At 41.0% G+C, this 22,712-nt stretch overlaps 1 protein-coding gene across 14 annotated transcripts in view; it reads right to left on the reverse strand.

Moving 5' to 3' along the window:
• The window catches only part of RAD52 (RAD52 DNA repair protein), a 120,157-nt gene that overhangs the window by 17,006 nt on the left and 80,439 nt on the right, over positions 1 to 22,712 (reverse strand). For 2 of the 14 annotated variants that reach the window (XM_077871616.1, XM_077871617.1), the window contains 5 exons: positions 7,781 to 7,882; positions 6,582 to 6,683; positions 5,858 to 5,951; positions 5,611 to 5,678; positions 3,132 to 3,250 (listed from right to left, as the gene is read on the reverse strand). In XM_077871616.1, the coding sequence (XP_077727742.1) occupies positions 3,132 to 3,250; positions 5,611 to 5,678; positions 5,858 to 5,951; positions 6,582 to 6,683; positions 7,781 to 7,864 (467 nt within the window). In that variant the 5' untranslated portion in view covers positions 7,865 to 7,882. Of the gene's footprint in view, positions 1 to 2,162; positions 2,239 to 3,131; positions 3,251 to 5,610; positions 5,679 to 5,857; positions 5,952 to 6,581; positions 6,684 to 7,780; positions 7,883 to 15,304; positions 15,468 to 19,358; positions 19,512 to 21,888; positions 21,924 to 22,254; positions 22,412 to 22,485; positions 22,642 to 22,712 lie in introns of those variants that run through there. The other 12 variants (XM_077871619.1, XR_013364501.1, XM_077871610.1 and 9 more) reach the window with 12 other exon arrangements.

Raw genomic sequence — 22,712 nt, forward strand, 5'->3', positions numbered from 1 at the left:
GTGTGATCCTGGAGACCCTGGATAGAGTCCCACGTCAGGCTCCCCGCATGGAGCCTGCTTCTCCTTCTGCCTGTGTCTCTGCCTCTCTCTCTCCTCTCTGTGCATTCTCATGAATAAATAATTAAAAACTTTTAAAAAAAAAATAAATAAATAAAAATAAATTTTAAAAAATGGGCAAGAAACTTGAATAGTCATTTTTCCAAAGATGATGTACAAATGGCCAAAAAGCATACGAAAAGATGTTCAATATTGAAACTCATCATCAGAGAAATGTAAATCAAACCCACAAGAAGATATAGTACTTCATACCCACTAGAATGGCTGCTATCAAAAAACACAGAAAATAGTAAGTGTTGAAGATACAAAGAAATTGGAACACTTGTGCACTGTTGGTTGAACTATAAAATGATGTGGCCGTTATAGAAAACAGTGCCGAAGTTCCTCAAAAAACTACCATATGAAGGTGTCTGGGTGGCTCATTTGGTTAAGTGCCTGACTCTTTTTTTGTTGTTTTTTTAAGATTTTATTTATTTATTCATGAGAGACAGAGAGAGAGAGAGAGAGAGAGAGGCAGAGACACAGGCAGAGGGAGAAACAGGCTCCATGCAGGGAGCCCGATGTGGGACTAAATTCCAGATTCTGGGATCAAGCCCTGAGCCAAAGGCTCAACGGCTTAGCCACCCAGGTGTCCCATGTGCATGACTCTTGATCTCAGCTCAGGTTTTGAGCTTAGATGAGCTCAAGCTCTGTGTAAAAATAAATAAATAAATAAATAAATAAATAAATAAATAAATAAATAAATAAATAAATAAAATAAACCCTACCATATGATCCAGCAATCCCACCTAGATATTTATCCAAAATAACTGAAAGCAGGATCTTGAAGAGGTATTTGCAAACCCATGTTCCTAACAGCACTATTCCCAAATCAAGAGATGAAAGCCACCCAAATGTCCATTGATGGAAAAAAGGAAAAAAGAAAATGCAGTGTATACATTCAGTGGAATATTGTTCAGCCTTAAAAAAGACGGTAATTCTTTTTTTTTTAAAGGATTTTATGCGTAAGTAATCTCTACACCCAACACAGGGCTCAAACTTACAAGAGCCGCGTGCTCAACTGACTAAGCCAGTCAAGTGCACCAAAATAAGGGAAGATAATTCTGCCATAGGCTCAACATAGATGAAACTTGAGGACTTTATGCTAAGTGAAATAAGTCACCAAAAAAGTAAAAACCCAGGATGATTTCACTTACACGAGGCATCTAAAGTAGTCAAATTCAGAGTAACAGTACGTAGAATGGTGATAAACAGGTGCTGTTAGAAGGGGGGAAGGGGAGTTGTCCTATGGGTAGAGTTGCAGGATCCCAAGACTAAAAAGTTCTGGAAATCTGTTTCATCAGTGAACTGTACACTTAAAAATGGCTAAAATGTTAAATTTTATGTTATGTGTTTTTTACCATAAGAAAAAAAAACATGACTAATATACCTCATAAACACAGATGCAAAAAGCCTTACCAAGATAAAGCAAATGGAGTCCAGTAACATATGAAAAGGATTTTAACAAGGGAAAGTGTGGCATTTTGACAGATGCCAAGTGCCCCCTGCTCTGGAGGGGGTCTCCACAAGAAGAACCCCTCCAGGACAAGTAAGGGACTGCCGCCCTGGGCGGCAGCACTGCAGGGGGCCTCGAGACCACCCTGGAGACAGCAGCCACTCCACCCAGACAACAGGAAGGCTCCTCTGCCTGACTCAGTCCTGGCCAAGAGTGACTCCAGGGATGCATGATTCTAGACCCCTAAACAGCAGGAGCAGCAAGATTGAAGAGCTGAGGTTCTTTGAGTGTTTTTAAAGAATGACAGGGGTACTGCAGGGGGCTCTGTGCTCCTTTTGAGGTTTCACAGACCATTCCTGAACTTAGTTCTCCATGGAGAAGAAAACAAGTGGCACAGATTCTCTAGGCTTCAATCCCTTCAGCTGGAAAATAAGGTGATTGGTTCCTGTTGCCTCTGGTCGTCCAGCAAGTCTGAAATACACATTCCAGACCTTGAAAGGGTTGGGTCTCCCCTTCTTCTCTCTCCTTCCAGGAATACTCAACCCATGCCACCAGGGAACTGGCTCTAGCTTTCCTATGATGGCAGTCCATTCATCCACTTCTAACATACCTGGCGTGGAAGCTTATTTAGTGACCTCAGATAGTCTTTGTCCAGAATACAATTTCCAAGTGCATTCCCGAAACTTCTAAGGATAAGGAAAAAAAGAGTGCAACAGGTTGAGAATGATTACATGTAAATATCAGAGAACAGAGTTACGACCTTTGTGCACAGTGCTTCCCAACTGCGGCAAAGGAGATGGACCCTAATATACATCCAGAAATGTTTCTTGAGTACCTGCCATGTTCATACACTGTATCAGGCTCTCAGAATACAGCACTGGGCACAGCCGTTGCCAGTCTCTGCCCTCAACAAGAGGCAGGGAGTACAAAAAGACTAAGAAAACACCATTAGCTACCTCCTGCCATGAAGCACTAATTCCAGAGCAGAGATTTTTTTTTTCTAAGGACTGTTCTAATTCCCCCAATAACAGTGGGTGACACATGCTTAGAGCACAATCTGTCTCTATGACTGAAGCACTTTGCTTGAGACATCTGGCCTCATGCACAGGTTACAGTACTATAAGTTTTTCATGTATGTTCAAACACGTTTTTCTGGGGATTCAATTCACTTTGATTCTCGAAGGCCATGTATGACCCCCAGAAAAGTAAAACTGAACAAAACCTGTTCTACGTAACTAAGTTGTACATACACAATGAGAACTGTTCAGGTGTTTTGACAGAATAGGAAAGCTATCTCTGTACTCGTGTGGAAAGGTCTCAGGATTCAAGACGGGGATGGGGGTGTGCAAAATCAAGGACAGAATAGAGAACATGGTATTCTACACCTGTTCCCAAAGAAGGGAGACGTAGGCATAACAAAGCATGAGAGAAATACGAGAAGGAGGAGGCAGGGCTGATGGGAGCAGGGGGACACGTGAGACTTGGGGTATTTTAACTTTTAAACAAATGAACAGAAATCACAACTGCTCTGAAAGCAGAGCCAAACGGAAGCAGGTTAGACTCCAGCTCTTGCGCTTACCTCAGTGCCCGCTTCAGCCCATCAGTCACGGCCTCCTTCCGGGCCTTCTCCAAAGACAAGGCTTTGGACTTGAGGCCCTCACTGACACCGTAGCCCACGTCTTCATGATACGAGCCATCCTACAGGTAGAAAAAGAGCTCAGAGTCCAACGTGAAAAGCTGCAGGCCTCTCCCTGGTTCCACAGCTCTTCTCACCCTCAAGGGCGTTCGCACTGGGCGAAGAGGACCCAGGCACCTTGCTTCAGGACACATGGGCACCGAGAACTGTAACAGAACTCATTTCCAGTACTGCATCCTAGACCTCATCTGCCTGGGAATGTGTGAGACAATTTTCCCTTCCCTCTTCCTCTTTCACATAAAAAAGGCACACAACTAACCTACCGTAAATCTTCCTAAGGTGCATTACTCCAAGGTCTAAAAACCTCTGGGACAGTGAACAAAAGGAAAAGATGAAATATTATATTTAACAGATTCTAATGATTGAATAGCAAATCTCACAGGTCAGGTGGTATCCATTTCTTGGCTTTCGCCAAAAATGAAGGTTCACCTGATCAAGTTAGTACCTGGTAAAGAACCAAATGTAATTTTGGATGATAGCACTCTGATTTTTGAGATATAACTCAGAAAGCTTATTCAAAGAAATGAGTGACACTGTAACAAAACTCTATTCCCAGTTTATATGAACAAGGTTTTTCAGTACTATTTATAAAAATAAGAAGTTCGAATAGAATTAATGCTGAACGTCTAAGAAAAAGTAATATGAAACTATGAACATATAAACTACCCAAAAAGAAAAAAGAGCTATGGGACGCCTGAGTGGCTCAGTCAGCTAAGCGTCTGCCTTCAGCTCAGGTCATGATCCCGGGGCCCTGGGATGGAGTCCCACATCGGGCTCCCTGCTCAGCTGCCAGTCTGCTTCTCCCTCTCCTTCTGCCCCTCCCCCCTGCTCTTGTGTGCACCCTCGCTCTGTCTCAAATAAATAAAAAATCTTTAAAACAACAAGAAAAGCTTCATCCATCTCATTAAGAAATGCATTTTCCACAAAAATTTATTTTTATTAAGTATATAAATTTTGATGTAGTTATTTTGTCCTCCTCACAGACACAACTGACTGATCAATTGTGTGTTAATAATATCTGTAATGGTAACTCAATCCAGAAAAACTTTTTTATAATTTAGAGCCTTAAGATCACTGAATATTTACCCCCCAAAATTATTACTTTTATATACACATATATACACACACAGAGGAATATGTTAAGGTTTCATTAAAATGTTCTGAATATATATAACATATATAGTACATACTCCAAACATATATATATATTCTAAACATATTTATTTATAAATAATACATTTTATTTATATATACATATACACACACATATTTATACATGCACACTTATATATGGACAAAAGCCAATGGAGAAATATAAGGGAAATAGGGGTTTGAGAAGAAACAATGTAAAATTTCTCATGATTAGAGAATAGTTTGCTCATGTATTGTTTTAAGTGGATGACGGTATTTAATCATTTATATTTAAAATCCATTGCTTCATTTAAAAATGATGTAACAAAAAAAGATGCATGGACTAAAAGGGATGAAGAACACACTTATCCTGAGGAGCTATGAGAGATGTACAGAAGTGTTGAATCACTACATTGTACACCTGACACTAATATAGCACTGTATGTTCATTATACTAGAATAAAAAAAGAAAGAGAAAGATGTAACATTTATTTTAGAGTGTCAAATTCTACAATATGCTAAAAACATATCGTTGCAAGTACAGGCTTACCCCACTATCTGAAAGTAGAACATTCTTATGAAAACTTTCTTAAGCCAAAATGGTGTAAAGCAAAGAAGCAATTACCATTAATTTATATGGAAAAATTTTTGAGCATTCCCAGATCTGGAAAATAACTTGTTATGCTTTTCTGACACCTTAGGACACATCTTGCTAAAGATGCAAACAATAAATCCAGATAAAGCAAATTGTTCACAAATACAGTTCAAAGCTCTGGCAGCTTGATGCCGAGATGCTGAGGGGAGTTCCCAGGGATGGACTGGCAGGGCCACTCTTGCTGCCAGCGTATGCCGTTTATCGTAAAAGTGAAAATCCTCTCCGGATTTCTTTCATTTAAGCGAAAACAGGTACCAGTATAGGTCTTTCATAAAAGCAAAGCAGTGTAACGCAAACTTTTTGAAACACAGAGGATCTCATTTATACTTATGGTGAAAACTTTCAGGTGTCAACTTAAAATGGGAAAGAAAATGTGAGTTTTTCAGAATTCATTTAGAGGCCACATGAGTAAGAATCTTTGGATACCACCATCCTAAGGAACACTGGCTGAGTCCCAGCTCTGAGCCTAGATCTCTAGCATGGCTGTGCTACAGTCCAGAGAATTCTCTACCTGCTCATTCTCTCTTACCACCCACCCAATCCTTGGAGGTAGCAGGTCTATTCCATCACCCTCACCTTCAACTGGACTCTCACAAATGCACAGACTCCCACGTAGAACTTGCCATTGTTAAGGTCAACAAAATCTAGGAGTGGGAAAGAGAACCAGTTGAAGAGGATACTGATCCCTGTGCCTCACCCATATTCTTCCTATTGCCAACCAAACATACCTACCCTACATCCTCACCCACAAAATACTCTCATCAGAAATTAGTATAAAAGTAAGGGAAATGAAGAAGTCACCATTGCCAGGAAATATACTTACCCACATTCTGCTGTGTGATAGAGTGTGCCCAGCCATTATAACCAAACATTTCATTGGCCAAATTAATTACCCTGTGACCCTCGATGTAACATACCTGGAACAAGAAAGTTAAGGGGAAGAAAAAAAAAAAGCTTGTTAAAATTCCTTGCCATATTTAAATAAGAATCAAAATTCACTTAATTTATTCCTTACCAGTTTTTTGTTTTTGTTTTGTTTTTTGGGTTTTTTTGTTTTGTTTTGTTTTTTTTGGCAAAACTGCCCTTTAACATTCCAGGGAAATTCTCAGTGAACTTATTTCAAAGATCTTCCAGAAGGAACCAGTTAGAACTAATGTTTGTCTCAGGGGAGGGACTAGACTCAGAGGGGAAAGATATCCACTCACTTAGCAGTTTCCAAAAAAGTACAAGTCTCAGGTTGACATATATTACAGAAGACCAAAAATATACACAGAAGTTAAATTTAGAAGCAAAAGGCAAAAGAAACATTTTTAAAAGATGGTATAAAAATCCCAAGAAGGCAGGCATGGAAGTCTCAAGACAAGACTTGGGTCACTTCAAATGACAATGCTGGCTGGAACCCATCCTCTCCCAAAGACACGAGGGAACATCTAGCAACAGTGAGCAAGAGACCTGAATCCATGAGGACCCAGAGAGGGAGCTGTTGAGATCATCTGAGTAGCCAGCTATTAGGAGCACCCACTTTTCAAGCATATCAATTCTCCTACCCTCTGGCCTCCTCCAGACATGCGGCTACTGATGTATTCTGGGCCCAGCCTCTGCCTCAGAGCATTCTGGATGGCCTGGTACTCTTCTGCTGTGTACTGATACTGCAATTCAGAAAGGAAAAATTAAATTGACATTTCTCCCATTCCTACATCAGCAAATCTCCAATTTTTTGGTCTCCAGACCCTTTTACACTCTCAAAAAGTATTGAGGACCCTAAGAGCTTTTGTTTATGTGGGTTATAACTACCAATGTTAGGAATTGAAACTGAGAAACCTTTAAGGCACACCTTCTTCCATCAGCCATCCTAGCAGTATCACAACAGGCTGCGCATGGCCTGGCAAGTCCCATTCTTCACTCGTGTGAAAAGGAAAAGGAAAAGGCAAGAAGTACTTTAGTATTATTATGGAACTCTTCTTGACCTCATGGACTCAGAAAAGGTCTTGGGGACTCCCAGGGGTCACAGGGCCACATGTAGACAGGCATCGCCTTAAGTGTCACTACCATCCTTACAAAACTTCCTCAAGCCACAACTGGTAAACTGAAACTTCCTGCTTCAGAGTCTGTGTGTGACATTTATGCCTGCGAGGGAGTAGGGGAGACCCACCGTCCTCTCCAAAGTTGTATACCTCTTCTCTGCTTCAACAATTTCCCACCCTGTATATGTAGCTAAATATACTGCTACTAGTTTTGATTTTTGTCCCCTTAGTAATTTTTTCCTTCCCTATTTAAATGAAATAAATCTACATCAACAGATCTCTGGTAAAGACAGAATTTGAGTGGACAAAGCAAGAATCTCTTTGATAAGCACAGACTATCTCCACAAAGAATATGACATGGGAATCTTTGGATGCCTCCAATAAAACGAACTGGGTGAAATGTGAACAGGAGTGATGGGGAAATAAATGAGATTTTTCATTCACAGTCTACGTTTCATTTTGAGTGTTATACCATATGAATATGTAATCTAGCCAAAAAAATAAACAAAATATAAATCTAAATGTAATCTCCAGTACTATTTGTCTTTTGATGTCAAAGTTCCAAAATGGCCTGAGAGTTCATCAGACTCACAAAATAATGCACCTAACAGGAAAACCACTGACAATAAATAGCTTCTACATCTATGACAATGCTCTACAAATTACATTCTCCTACCTTTTCACTTAACCTCATTCTTTCCAGGTATGATAAACACAGTTACCTGTCCAAAGCATAATACAGAGTTGCCACCAGCAGAAGGATGGCTGCCACGGCCTCCAAGAACTGCTTCCTCAGCCCCAAACATGTTGATTTTGAGTAACCTCTAATAAAAACAGAAGATTAAAAAAGATCTCAAAGAATGGTAAAGGTAAAAAACAAGAACCTCCACTTAAAATCAGATTAAAGCATCCATATGCAGTATTCTACAAGTTTTTTATTTACTTAACGCTTTATTTATAAGCACTGCCCCAATCAGACTAAGTTCCTCAGTGCTTAGCTATCACTGAAGATCCTTTAGAATCCACTTCCATCTTTGTTAAAATTTTTCTAGAGTTGGGGCACCTGGCTGGCTGAGTCAGTAGAGCATGGGAAGCCTGATCTCAGGGTCATGAGTTCAAGCCTCATGCTGGGTATATAGCCTTCTTAAATACACAATAAAAATTTTGCTAGGGCAATTGTATTGTAAGGGCAATTGTAAAGGTGATTTTCATAATCAGAATGTATAACTGTAATGTTTATAATTGGAAAAGTCAAAATTACAAAACACACCAAGGGAGAGTAACCAACCAACTGATTACTCCCTATCATATGAGCAACATGACCTTGGCCTCAGTGAGGTCATAAAAGAAGTATAAGCCAGGGGCACCTGGGTGGCTCAGTCAGTGAAGTGTCTGTCTTTAGCTCAGGTCATGATCTCAGGATGCTAGAATAGAGTCCCCTGGCTGGCTCCCTGCTCAATACAGAGTCTGCTTCTCCCTCTCCTTCTACCCCTCCCCCCAATTCATGCTCACTCATGCTCTCTCTCTCAAATAAATAAAATATACATAAACAACAAAAAAACTAAACGCCACAATAACTGATCTGCTTTCCAGGACCTAACAAGCTAGCTGGTAGAAGACTCATAGACAGGAAAATTAAAGAGCAAGAGAAGGGGCACCTGGGTGGCTTAGTTGGTTTAGCATCTGCCTTCAGGTCATGATCCTAAGGTCCTGGGATCAAGTCCCACATCAGCCCCTGGAGAGGCTCCCCTTTAGCAAGGAGTCTGCTTCTCCCTCTCCCTCTGCTTCTCCCTTTCCCCCTTATGCTGTCTCTCTCTCAAATAAATAAATAAAATCTTTAAAAAAAATAAAAAGCAAGAGAAGGCAATACGGTGACCCTAACATTCAGGAATAAAGCATTAGACCAGTGAGGTCTCTTGCAGCATCAGCATCACCTGGGAGCTTATTAGAAATGCAAATCCTCAGGACCCCTGGGTGGCTCAGTGGTTGAGTGTCTGCCTTTGCCTCAGGGTGTGATCCCAGAGTCCCAGGATCAAGTCCCACATTAGGCTCCTTGCATGACGATTGCTCCTCTCTCTGCCTGTCTCTTATGAATAAATAAATAAAATCTTAAAAAAAAAAAAACAGAAATGCAAATCCTCAAGTCCTACCCTAGACCTTGTGGACCTCAGAAACTAGAGGTGAGCTCCAGAAGTCAATGGTTGCCCAAGCCTACCAGGTGATTCTAACACAAACTCAAGTTTGGGAGCCAATGTATTAAACTGAGACTATGTAAATATATAGTCCATGAGAAAACAGAATTACCCTCAGAAGAAGCACCTGCAACTGGCTGACCCACTACCTGACTACCCCTACACCTGTCTCAGATCAGATGGATTCAGTATTGTGCCCAGCCTTTCTGTCCCTTTCCAACACTCAAGATCCAGAAACAAGGACATGGTAGGTCCTCCAGTGTAAAATTCTAGGACTTCCTGGGTCTTCCAATAGGAGCCGTGATCAATTGTGCTCAGCACAGGAGCCAAAAATCTGTAGATCATCTCCTCAAAGAAAGAGGATCAGGGACTGAACAGACTTCCTGCTGCTGGTGGGGGTGATATGGTGATGGCCACAGTGAAGATGACAAACCAGAGCTCAGAAAGAAGGTACAGGGGCACCATGTATGGCTCAGCAGTTTGGTGCTGCCTTCAGCCCAGGGCGTGATCCTGGAGACCCGGGATCGAGTCCCCCTTCAGGCTCCCTGCATGGAGTCTGCTTCTCCCTCTGCCTGTGTCTCTGTCTCTCTCTCTGTGTGTGAAAGAAAGAGAAAAGAAAGAAAAGAAAAAAAAGAAAAGGAAAGGAAAGGTACATCCAGCAGTGATAACTGGACAACAAAAGTCCTACAGGAGAAAAGCTGGTGTGTTTCTCTGTTTTGAAGATAACGCAGGGGTCATGGTAAACAGAAAAGGTGAAATGAAAGGTGCTGCTTTCACAGGACCGGTTGCAAACAAATGTGCATACCTGCGTCCACTATTGGCAACACTGCATGATTCTTTGCTGTGTTTTAAAAAAATTAAAAATTATTTGCTTCCCACGTTTGCCTTCCTGTTCTTTTCTACATGTCACTCTTCTTTTTTTTATAAATTTTTTTATTTATTTATGATAGTCACAGAGAGAGAGAGAGAGAGGCAGAGACATAGGCAGAGGGAGAAGCAGTCTCCATGCACCAGGAGCCCGACGTGGGATTCGATCCCGGGTCTCCAGGATCACGCCCTGGGCCAAAGGCAGGCGCTAAACCACTGCGCCACCCAGGGATCCCATGTCACTCTTCTTGATATCACCCAACTTCTGCCCCTTTTGTAAAATGAAATTACTCAGTGGGTGTGTGCAAACTAACTGGCTGTGGGTGTGTGCAAAATAAAGATAAAACAGTTCTGGGGGAAAAAGAAAGCTGTGCCTCAGCAAACTTCCAAGCTGTAGTCTTCAGGTTATTTGCAGACAGTAAAACTACAGACCTGGGAATGTCAAGTGGCAGGACGCTCCATGTGTCATTACAATACAGCATTTAGGGGCTCAAGTTCTAAATGTCAGTTTCTGGCTCTATCATTCACTAGGTGCTTGACCACGGGAAAAATCACATAACCTCTACCAAATGATGTTCTCTCATCTAGAAAATGGACATAATACCTACATTTCCTAGGGGTTCTATCAAGATTAACATGATATTGCATGAAACTGCATTAGAATTGTGCAACATGGGGATGCCTAGATGGCTCGGCAGATAAGCTCTGCTTTTGCTCAGGGCGTGATCCTGGAGTTCAGGGATCAAGTCCCACATTGGGATCCCTGAGGGGAGGCTGCTTCTCCCTCTGCCTATGTCTCTGCCTTTCTCTCTCTCTCTCTGTCTCTCATGAATGAACAAAATCTTAAAAAAAAAAAAAGAATGCGCACATGAAGTACTAAAAGGTTAGCTATTGCTAAGGGTGTCTCAATTTTCTAAAATATGATGAAAATGCAAAAAACTATTTAAATGATCATAAAACAAAAAAAATGATCATAAAACATTGTATTTCAGCTAAGAATGATAAATTATTCTAATCTGGCACCAAATAAGTAGAAGAGTGGCCTAAACTAGGATAGTCAATAATTAGTGTCTAAAATTGTTATAATGGGGATGCCTGGATGGCTCAGTCTGAAGAGCATGTGACTCTTGATCTTGAGGTCATGAGTTCAAGCCCCATGCTAGGGGTAGAGATTATTTAAATAAATAAATAAACTTTAAAAAAATAAAATAAAAAATTAAATTGTTAAAACAGAATCACTATATTACACACTTGAAACTAATATTACACTGTATGGGGCAGCCCCGGTGGCGCAGCGGTTTAGTGCCGCCTGCAGCCCAGGGCGTGATCCTGGAGACCCTGGATCGAGTCCCACATCAGGCTCTCTGCATGGTGCCTGCTTCTCCCTCTGCCTGTGTCTCTGCCTCTCTCTCTCTGTGTTTCTATGAATAAATAAATAATCTTAAAAAATATATATTACACTGTATGTTAACTGGAATTTAAATAAAAACTTTTAAAAAGTACAAAACACTTCACACACACAGGGATGGCTACAATAAAAGACAGTGGATAACCAACATTAGTGAGGATGTGGAAAAACTGGAACACACACACACACACACACACACAAAATCTGTTAAAACAGGTTGTGTGCCTGCCTGACTCAGCTGATAGAGCACTCAACTCTTGATCTAGGGTTGTGAGATCAAGCCCTACATTAAGCACAGAGATTACCTAAAAAACAAAACAAAACAAACTTAAAATTGTTACAAAAAGATATAGTGGAATAAGGATGGTATTTAGAATGCAACTATAGGGCACCTGGGTGGCTCAGTGGTTAAGCATCTGCCTTTGGTTCAGGTTGTGATCCTGAGGTCCCGGAATCTAGTCCCACATCAGGCTCCCTGTGGGGAGCCTGCCTGTCTCTGCCTCTGCCTCTGTGTGTCTCTCATGAATAAATAAAAATCTTAAAAAAAAAAAAAAAATGCAACTATAAATGCCAAAAAAAAAACACTTAAAAGAATGAAGCAGGGGTGCCTGGTTGGCTCAGTCGGTTAGGTGTCCAACTCTTGATCTCAACTCAGGTCTTGATCTCAGGGTCCTGAGTTTGAGCCCCAAAATGAGATCCACACTGGGTGTGAAGCCTACTTAAAAAAAAAAAGAATACAGCAGATCTGTCTCCAAGGGGTGGGACTGGGCTGGAGAACAATGTAGCAGGCATCTACTTTTTCCAAATAAAACTTTTAGCACTATTTCATTCTCCAAATATGTGCATGTATTATTTTAATAAAAATTAAAATAAAAAATTTAAAGAAAGACCTACTACATAAAGCAGAGGTCAGCAACTTTTTCTGTCAAGTGCCAGATGGTAAATATTTTAGGTTTTGCAGGCTACATGGTCTCTGTCACAACTATACAACCCTGGCATTTTAATGTGAAAGCAACCATAGATAATACATAAACAAATGGACATGGTTGTATCCCAATAAAATTTTATTACAAAAAGAGGTGGCAGATTCGGTCCACAAGCCATAGTGTGCCAATCACTGCTATAAAGCATGCTTTGAATATTACAGTCAAAATGCTGATCAATATCCAGCTCCACCCAACCAGGTATTTAAATTGGGCAATTGGGATCACTGGGTGGCGCAGCTGTTTGGCTCCTGCCTTTGGCCCAGGGCGCGATCCTGGAGACCGGGGATCGAATCCCACGTCGGGCTCCCGGTGCACGGAGCCTGCTTCTCCCTCTGCCTGTGTCTCTGCCTCTCCCTCTCTCTCTCTCTCTCTGTGACTATCATAAATAAATAAAATTAAATTAAAAAAAAATAATAAAATAAAATAAATTGGGCAATTACTTAAACTTTCTGCACTCCAATTTCCTCATCTCTAAAGGGGAATATTAGTAAAATCAACCTCATAAATTTATCATATTAAAATGTTGGGATGCCTGGGTGGCTCAGCGGTTGGGCGGCTGCCTTCGGTTCAGGTCGTGATCCCAGGATCTGGGATCGGGTCCCACCTTGGGCTCCCTGGGAGGAACCTGTTTCTCCCTCTGCCTGTGTCTCTGCCTCTCTCTCAGTCTGTGTCTCTCATGAATAAATAAATAAATCTTTAAAAAAAAATTTTTAAATAAATAAATAAACAGACAAACAAACAAATAAATAAATAATGATGTGAGGGACACCTGGGTGGTTCAATGGCTGAGCAGCTGCCTTTGGCTCAGGTCATGATCCTGGGGTCCTGGGATGGATTCTCCCATCAGGCTCCCTGCGGAGAGCCTGCTTCTCCCTCTGCCTATGTCTCTGCCTCTCTCTGTGTCTCTCATGAATAAATAAATAAAATCTTAAAAAAAAAAAAAAATGATGTGGGACACTTGGATGGCTCAGGAGGCCTGCTTCTCCCTCTGCCTATGTCTCTGCCTCTCTCTCATCTCTCACGAATAAATAAATTAAAAGAAAATGATGTGATAACAGTATCCAGTAAAAATCACCAATGGATACTAGAAAGTTGTGGAGGATATTTACAAAGTCTCAAATGAGCACTTGTCCACTTATTTGTTAAAATAAAGGGGTATACATTGGGAATATACCTAATACTACTGAGTTGTACACTTAAAAATGGTTGAAGTTGGGGCACCTGGGTGGCTGAATCAGTAAAGCATTGTCTGCCTTCAGGTCAGATCATGATCCCAGGTCCTGGGATGGAGCCCCACGTCAGGCTTCCTGCTTGGTGGGGATCCTGCTTCTCCTTCTCCTGTTACTTACCCTGATTGTGTTCTCTCTCTCTCTCTCTCTGTCAAATAAATAAAATCTTAAAAAAAAATAGTTGAAGTGGTTGAAATTTAAGTATGTATATTTTGCAACAATAAAAAAAAGAGGAAAAATAATACAATAAAGGTTTACATCTTTCATGCAAGATCTAATGCAGTCTGGTGGCTCTGCCCATCCTGTGGCTGTACATCTAAGATATGTGACCTCCAAGGTCACCACTACAGTGGGGAGAAAGTTGGAAAAGTCACACCAGTTCATAGCTGCCTTAGGCCAGAAGTGATATGCATCACTTCTGGTCACAGTTCACGGGACAGAACTTGTCACAAGGCCCCAGCTTAATTGCAATGGAGGTTAGAAAATGTAAGAAAGCATTTGGTGAGTGCTGTCTCTTTTATATCCATGTTCCCCACTCCAATGTAACCCCCTAGAAGACAGGAGATTCTTGATTCTTCTTGGCACCCAGTGAGTAGCATGGTACCTGGCTCATAGTAATGGGTCAGGGAGGAAAGTGGTGAGTGATTAAATGAATGAATGGATGGATGGATGAATGAAATACATAGCGTAGGATACTAAGTTTATTTTTTAATTATTTAAAAACTCATTTTATAAGGCAAGAGTTATATTTCTCACACTTAAAAAGCAACTTTCTACTTTTCTAAACAATATCTTAGAAGAGTCAACCTTTCATCACAGAAAAGGATAACTTCATCTCTGCCCTATAAAAAGTAAAATATGGAATCTTTTTTTTTTTTTTGCCAGTTACTACTTTGAAAAACAGCTATCTTCCTTTTAAAACTGTCCACGACCATTTTCCCATTATGAAATTAAAATATATTTACTGTAGAAAGCTTTAAACATTTATCAAAAAATATGGAAGTAAAATTTGGCTAGATCACCAACCGCAACAGGTACTCTTTTTTATTTTTATTTTTTTTTTAAGATTTTATTTATTTATTCATGAGAGACACAGAGAGAGGCAGAGACACAGGCAGAGGGAGAAGCAGGCTCCATGCAGGGAGCCCAATGTGGGACTCGATCCTGAGACTCCAGGATCACACCCTGGGCCGAAGGCAGGGGCTAAAGCGCTGAGCCACCCAGGGATCCCCAGATAACTCTTTTTTAAAAAAAGATTGAGTTTATGTATGTATGTTTTATGTGTATATATGTATGAGCATATTTGCTAAACAAGAGTAGAATCCTAATTTAGCACGCATATCTTATGCAGCACCTCAAATCTTCTTGGCCTCGTCAGTCTCTGAGGCCCTTGACCACTTTTCTACCCCAGCTGCCATTATTAGGTCAACTAAATATGCACGAGTTGAGTGAATGCACAGAGGCACCACCACCGGTCCCTTACTTCCTAGTCATGCTAGATGCCTCTTGCTCCCACCCCTGGGTTCCCTCTTGCCTTGGAAGTATAAGAACCTGTAGGACCCACCTGAAGCCCATGCACAACCGGGAAGTCTGAGGGAGTTAATACACCATGAGGCAAACTTTTTACCAATGAGATACAGTAGCTTTAAAGGGTAAATTCTTCTCCTTTCTTCCTTTGGGTGGGTTGTCCTGGGATATAGTACTTCATACATGCTCCTGAGAAACAGCTTAAGGAGATCAAGCAGTTAGTTGTACTTGTCACCAAGGGGTGGCCAGATTTCTTACCCACTTTGTGAAATAACACTGAGCTGTGAGTCCCACATTGGCTTGAGTTCTCCAGTGAAATTAGGTTTGGTTGCCCACTAGTGTTAACTGGCTTGGCTATGCACCCTCTGTTGACTGCCTTTTCTTCCCCATCTCACTTCCCTCACCTCTACCAAGACATCCTGGGCTCTTCTCTCAGATAAGCTACTTAATGCTTGGAGAAAAATGTAGGGAGAGCAAAAAATACCCTAGCAATGGAGAAATCTAGCAGATGCTACCTTAATCAGGTAATTAAACATAATGTCATCAATAATATTCTCATCATAAGCTTCCTGATGGATATACTGAAAAGGTCACAACATCACTTAGGGAGTATTTCTACGAATTTAATTATGACTCTGATCAAGAGGAAATAGACAAGTTGAAACCTATAAGGGTTAGACTCAAATCGTATCAATGTCTCAAAAAATAAAGCAAAACAAAAAGGCTCGTGAACTCTTCTAGATCAAGAGACTAAAGATACACAACACACAACTACAACTACAGTGTGGTCCTTGAGAGGGTTTTAGATCAGGAAAAAAAAAGCTGTAAAGGCTAGTATGGGAACAAGGGGGGATTTTAATGATGGACTGAATATTATTCGATGGTATTGCATTGTTGTTAAGGTCCTATCACAGTTATATAAGAGAACAATCTTGTCACTAGGAGATACATGATGGAGTGAAGTGAACGGTCATGTTTTCTGCAACTTACTCTCAGATCATTCAACTAACAAAATATGTGTGTGGGTAAATGCAAAGAGGAGGAGAGGAAGATAAAGCAAAGTAATAAATTTATGAATCTTGGTGAAGGATATGCAGACATCCCTTGTGTAACTTTTCTGAAGGCTTCAAGTGTTTCAAAATAAAGTGTTAGGAAAGACTTCCTCCACAGCCACTTATGGCAGCTACATAAATCTAAATATCCCAATTCATCCAACGTAGATCAAAAAGAGGAACAAATATAATCACAAATACCCCATAACTACTAATATAACTAGAAAACTGAAAATACTACAGGCTTCAAATCGCCTGGAATTAGAAAAAACAAACATCAACTTCTGGTGGAGATAGCTCTCAAATGTTCATCCTAACTCTTCAAGGAGAATAAGGTGGGACATAGAAGGGAAGAGAAATAGGTAAAAGAGAGCAGAGGAGGATAGAGAGCCTAAAATGGAACTAAAATTGCTCCCAGGAAAAGCATACTCACACTAAGTATGAAGATACTGACAAAGAGTTCTGGCAGGTCAGAGCCATCCAGGAAAAAAGTATATATACAACTCAAGGAGGCAGTCTTGAAAAGTCAGTATTTCTGGGGAAAAGAGGGCAAAAGGAATAAGAGGTGCCTTCGAAACTGTGCTGTAAAGGACAAAAAAGGCAGTATAGATCCTATAAGACAAGAGAAAATTTAAAAGTCAAAGGATATAGAACCATTTCCCCTTTTTTGGCTTTTTGCGTCTAATAAAGAAACCATACTCACTATACTTACAGAAGAGAAACTATTCTCAACCTAGGAAACTCATAAATTATCTATCAATCCTGTTCACAAAATGCAAAATTGAAGATAAAAAGTCAGTGAACTTGAAGATAGTTCAATAGAAATTATATAACTCGAAGAGGAAAAGACAGACTGAAAATAAGCAAAAGCCTCAGAATCCTGTAGAATAATATAAAAACAGCTAACACAAATACAACTGAAGGCACAAAAGAAGTTAAAGAAAATAGAAAAAAAAATTAATGACTTGAAATCTCCTAAATTGGGTGATAGGCATAAATTTACAGATTAAAGGTCAACAAACCTCAAGCAAGATAAATATAAAGAAAACCAATCACACCCAGACACACACTATAGGCAAACTGCTGAAAACAAAAATAAAGAGAAAATCTGGGAAGCTGTCAAAGAAAAATGGCCCATTATATATAAAATAACGATAAAAATGATGACTCCACCTTACAATAGAGTTAAAAAAGGCATACTTAGAAACAAATTTAACAAAAGATAGTATAAGACGTCCCCACTGAAAACCACAAACAGCACTAAAAGAAATTAGACCTAGTAAAAAAGATGTACCATGTTCATAAATTTCAAGAGTCAATACTATTAAGATGTTAATTTTTCCCAAATTAAAGATTAAATGTCATCTCAGTCATAATCTTAACAGACTTTTTATAGAAATTGATAAAATAAAAAAAAGAAATTGACAAAATGATTCTAATATTTATATGGAAAATGCAAAGAAACTAGACTGTCCAGATCAATCACGAAAAACAAGTTGAAGGACCTACACTATGTGACTTCCCGACTTACTCTACAGCTATCATAATTAAAACAGAAGTAACTAAAACTGACATAAGAATTTATTATTGGTGGGGTGCCTGGGTGGCTGAATCAGTTAGGTGACCGACTCTCAGTTTCAGCTCAGGTCGTGGTCTCTGGGTCATGGTCTTGGGGATGAGGTATCAACATCGGGCTCTGTGCTCACCAAAGGAGTCTGCTGGAGATCCTCTCTATCTCCTTCTGCCCCTCCCTCTACTCTTGCTCTCTCTCTGTCTCTCTCAAATAAATAAATAAATCTTTAATTAAAAAGAATTGATCAGTGGAACAGGAAAGAAAGCCTAGAAACCAACCACCATTTATACAGTCGTCTGAATGGCAATGTGAATTGCAAAGGTACAAATATAATGCAATGGCATTCTCAACAGATGATTCTGGATAACAGAATATCTATATGGAGAAAAAATTTTTAAATTTTCCACAAAATATTTTTTACACAATTCACAAAAACTAGAGATGGATCATAGGCCTAAAATAAAAGCTACAATTACAAATTTTCTAGAAGAAAATATAGAATTATATCTTCACATCCTAGAGGTGGTCAAGATTTCTTAGGACTCAGAAAGCAGTAATAAAAGAAAAAAATGATAAATATGACTACATCAATATGTAATACTTTGCTTATTAAAGAGCACTCTATGAAAATGAATATGCAACACCAAAGGTGATACCCAGGATATAAAAAAGATTTAACTCCTACAACTCAATAAAGACAATCTAATTTTAAGTAGTCAAACATCTGAAGAGGCACTTAAAGGAAGATACACAAATGTCAAAAAGCACAGGAAAGTTCAACTTCATTAGTAATCAAGAACTTAAATTAAAACCGTAATGACATACCCTTCTAAACCCTCCAGAATGGCTAAAAATAAAGACTACAGCACCAAAATTTGGCAAGGACGTGAAGCAACTAGAATTCTCATACACCATTGGCTGGAAACAAACTGATAAAACTATTCAGTTGTAAGCACATGCTATCCTCCATGAAAAAATAATAATGACTAGAAGATAGCACAGCATAGAACCATAGCATAAGTTCAGAGGATAGAACAGCAGGCCACAGAGGATTATCCCCAGGCCTTGAACCCTAATGGCACTTTTTACACCCTGGAGATCAGTCCTTTGTGAGGTAGGTGTTGGTGCTTGCTTGCCTATTTGTTTTCTTAGAGAGCTGTCTTTGATGAGTTTTAAATTTGATGTAATCTCATTTTAAGTGGGTATTGCTTTCTAAATCTTGTCTAAGAAATCTCTGCACAAAAAAAAAAAAGAAAGAAAGAAATCTCTGCACACCCCCAGGTCATGAACATATTTTTATATTTTCTTCTAGAAGCCTTATGTTTTTTAATTTGTAAATAAAACTGATAATTTCTTTAGAAATTAAACATGCAACTGCCATATGACCCAAGAATTCTTCTAAGTATTTTCTCAGAGAAAAAAAAACATATGACCAAGAAAAGATTTGTAGAACAGGTGGCACCAACCTGGTTCAGTTGGTTAAGCTTCGACTCTTGATTTTGGCTCAGGCCATGATCTCAGGATTGTGATCAAGCCCCCCATTGGACTCTGCGCTGGGCATGGAGCCTGTTTAAGATTCTCTCTCTCCCTCTCCCTTTCTACCACCACCCTCTCTTACCAAAAAAAAAAAAAAAAAAAAAAAATGTGGGATAGAAAGGGAAAGAGCCTGAACCAGAGCAGGGCTGTGAGCAAATGGATGAATTTGAGAGACATTAAGATAAACAAGATTGACAAAATTGTTTTTATTTTTATCCACTTCCTTTTCACATAAAGCATTTCTAATTATATGTGGAAGAAGGGAGGAGGAAGAAGAGGGAATGAGGCATGTTGCATATGGCAATTTTCCTCTTTCATCTGACCTTTCTTTTATCTTTGTTAAAGACAGCACAGGAGGGGATCCCTGGGTGGCTCAGCGGTTTGGCGCCTGCCTTTGGCCCAGGGCACGATCCTGGAGTCCCGGGATCTGAGTCCCACATCGGGCTCCCGGCATGGAGCCTGCTTCTCCCTCCTCCTGTGTCTCTGCCTCTCTCTCTCAATCTCTGTGTCTATCATGAATAAATAAATAAATAAATCTTTTTTTTTTTTAAATTGAAAGAAAAAACAAAGCACAGGCATGGCATGATTATGAAGAATAATATTGTCCACCTTAAAAAATATGAAACTTTAGTATGAGTCCAATGGAAATTTTAAGCTGAGAATGATGAGATTATACTGTCTCAAAAGGCTCTTTGTCAACAGAGAATAATTGATGGAGGGATCAGTTAGAAGTCTGTTACAACAGTCCAGAGAGAAAATGATAAAGAAATACCAAGGCCACGTGGAGGAAGAATGGACTCTGGATATATTACAGGGCAGAACTGAGAGACGTCAGTGCGGGCATGGATCTGATTGCAAGGATCAAAAACAGCAGGACAGCAAACTGAGTTCCTTTCTTTTCAAGTACATGCTGCTGTAACATTTGTGAAACTTCAGATGTCATGTCCTCTTTGAAGTGCTATGGAGCTTACACTCTAAATAGAATTAATCCTATGTTTCCCTAGCATTTTAGACACACATCAAAGCACATATTACACACCATAATCCACACCCAGCCATTCAAGAAGAGAAAGGCTGTTCCAAACTGCAAGATCACTAACAAAAAGTACAAAAATGAGAAAAATGTGACACTAAATATACCTAAAAGCACCATGAGTGTTGATTTAGGGGTTACAAAGAAATCTGTGAATAGGTACATTCTCAAAGCAGATTCCATGAATAATGACAATACACTACAGGTTTTTGTTTTGTTTTGTTTTCAATAAAACCTCTCCCACAGCTCTCTCAGCCACGTTTTCATACACTTATCTCCAGCTACACCCAGTTCATATCACAAGAGAAACAGGTCATGGCACACATAACGCAGCAGTACAACTATTTCTCTGCCGGTTATCACTACAATTAATGATCCAGGAGAGGACTTGAAAAAGACAAACTTCCCCAAAAGATACCAGACCTGAGGACACTAAAATATCTAAGCCAGTCTCAGAGTTAAATGCTGGCTTATAAGAAATTTCCCTTAAAAATGAGCCTGGGGGTGGGGGGGGGCATCTGCCAGGGCTCAGGTCATGATCCGAGCAGGAGTCAGGCTGCCTGCTCCACCTGGGGAAGTCTGCTGCTGCTTCTCCCTCTCCCTCTGCCCTCCTCCTGCTCATTTTGTCTCTCAAATAAATAATTAAAATCTCTTTTTAAAATAAATGTGGGATCCCTGGGTGGCGCAGCGGTTTAGCGCCTGCCTGTGGCCCCGGGCGCGATCCCGGAGACCCGGGATCGAGTCCCACGTCGGGCTCCCTGCATGGAGCCTGCTTCTCCCTCTGCCTGTGTCTCTGCCTCTCTCTCTCTCTCTCTGTGACTATCATAAATAAATAAACAATTAAAATTAAAAAAATGTGTCTCAGACTGTGAGTTCTGTGAACAGATCTTAAAAGCTCTTCGAAGCCACAAGTAGAAACCACCCAAATGCCCCTACCATGGCTTGTTATTCTGCCATTAAAAGGAGTGAAGGGATCCCTGGGTGGCGCAGCGGTTTGGCGCCTGCCTTTGGCCCAGGGCGTGATCCCGGAGACCCGGGATCGAATCCCACGTCGGGCTCCTGGTGCATGGAGCCTGCTTCTCCCTCTGCCTGTGTCTCTGCCTCTCTCTCTCTCTCTCTCTCTGTGTGACTATCATAAATAAATAAATAAATAAATAAATAAATAAATAAATAAATAAATAAATAAATAAATTTAAAAAAAAATAAATAAAATAAAAGGAGTGAAGTACTGACAATGCTACAGCATGCATGAGCCTTGAAAACGTTATGCTCGGTGAAATAAGCCCAACACATAGAAACAAACACTGTAGGATTCCCCGTATGTGAAATATCTAGAATTAGTGAATTCAGAAACAAAAAGTAAATTAGTGGGGTGGGGACAGGGGCAAACGAGAAGTGCCTGCTAACCAGCTGTGGGTGATACAAACCTATGGGACTCGATAACGACGATGGCTACACAACCCTGTGAATATACGAAAACCACCCAACTCTTCAATGGACGAATGTAATCGTACATGAATTGTATCTCAATTGAAAACAAACACCCCTATGAAGGCTAAATACGCGGCTACACGTGAATGTCTACTTCCTTTGAAACGGGTAACTGCTCCCCAACCACGGCCTTTCCGCCTGACCCCGCCTGGCTGCAGACACACACCCGAGCCCCCTCGGCCCCGCGCAGACGGCGCCCTGGAGGCCTGACGCCGGAGCGGCCGGAGCGGCCGGAGCGCCAGGAGCGGCCGGAGCGCCAGGAGCGCCAGGAGCGCCAGGACCGCCGCTCGAGCACCGCGCACCTGCGCACCGACCCGGGGCTCCGCGTGGGGTCCAGGTCTCCTGCACCCGTCCCCCCTACCAAATCCTCCGGAGGCCCTGATCCCGAACCGCTACGCCCCGGACTCAGGGTCACTGTGCGGGGGCCCACACGACGAGCCCAACTCCCGCCGCCAGCGAGCCACTCGGAAGGCGCGGCCCGCGCCCCGCAGCCCCGCCTGGAACCACCCCCCTGGGCCTCCCTCCCCACTTACGCGCCTCGGGCAGCGCGCGGTGCACGCAGGGAGCTCGGTCTACACTAAGCACTTGGGGAAGGGAGTTTAGATAGAGCCGCGCAGGGGAGCCTGGGAAGGAAGGGGACGAGAACCCTGGGAAGAAGGTCATAACCCAGAGCGGGCCAGGGACCGGCGGGAAGTACAGGAGGAGGAGCCGAAAATCAAGTCGGAAAGGGAGAAGGGCCGCCGCAAAGCAAATCGCCGAA

This window comes from Canis aureus, chromosome 25 (assembly GCF_053574225.1).
Source record: "Canis aureus isolate CA01 chromosome 25, VMU_Caureus_v.1.0, whole genome shotgun sequence".
Taxonomy (NCBI): Eukaryota; Metazoa; Chordata; class Mammalia; order Carnivora; family Canidae; genus Canis; species Canis aureus.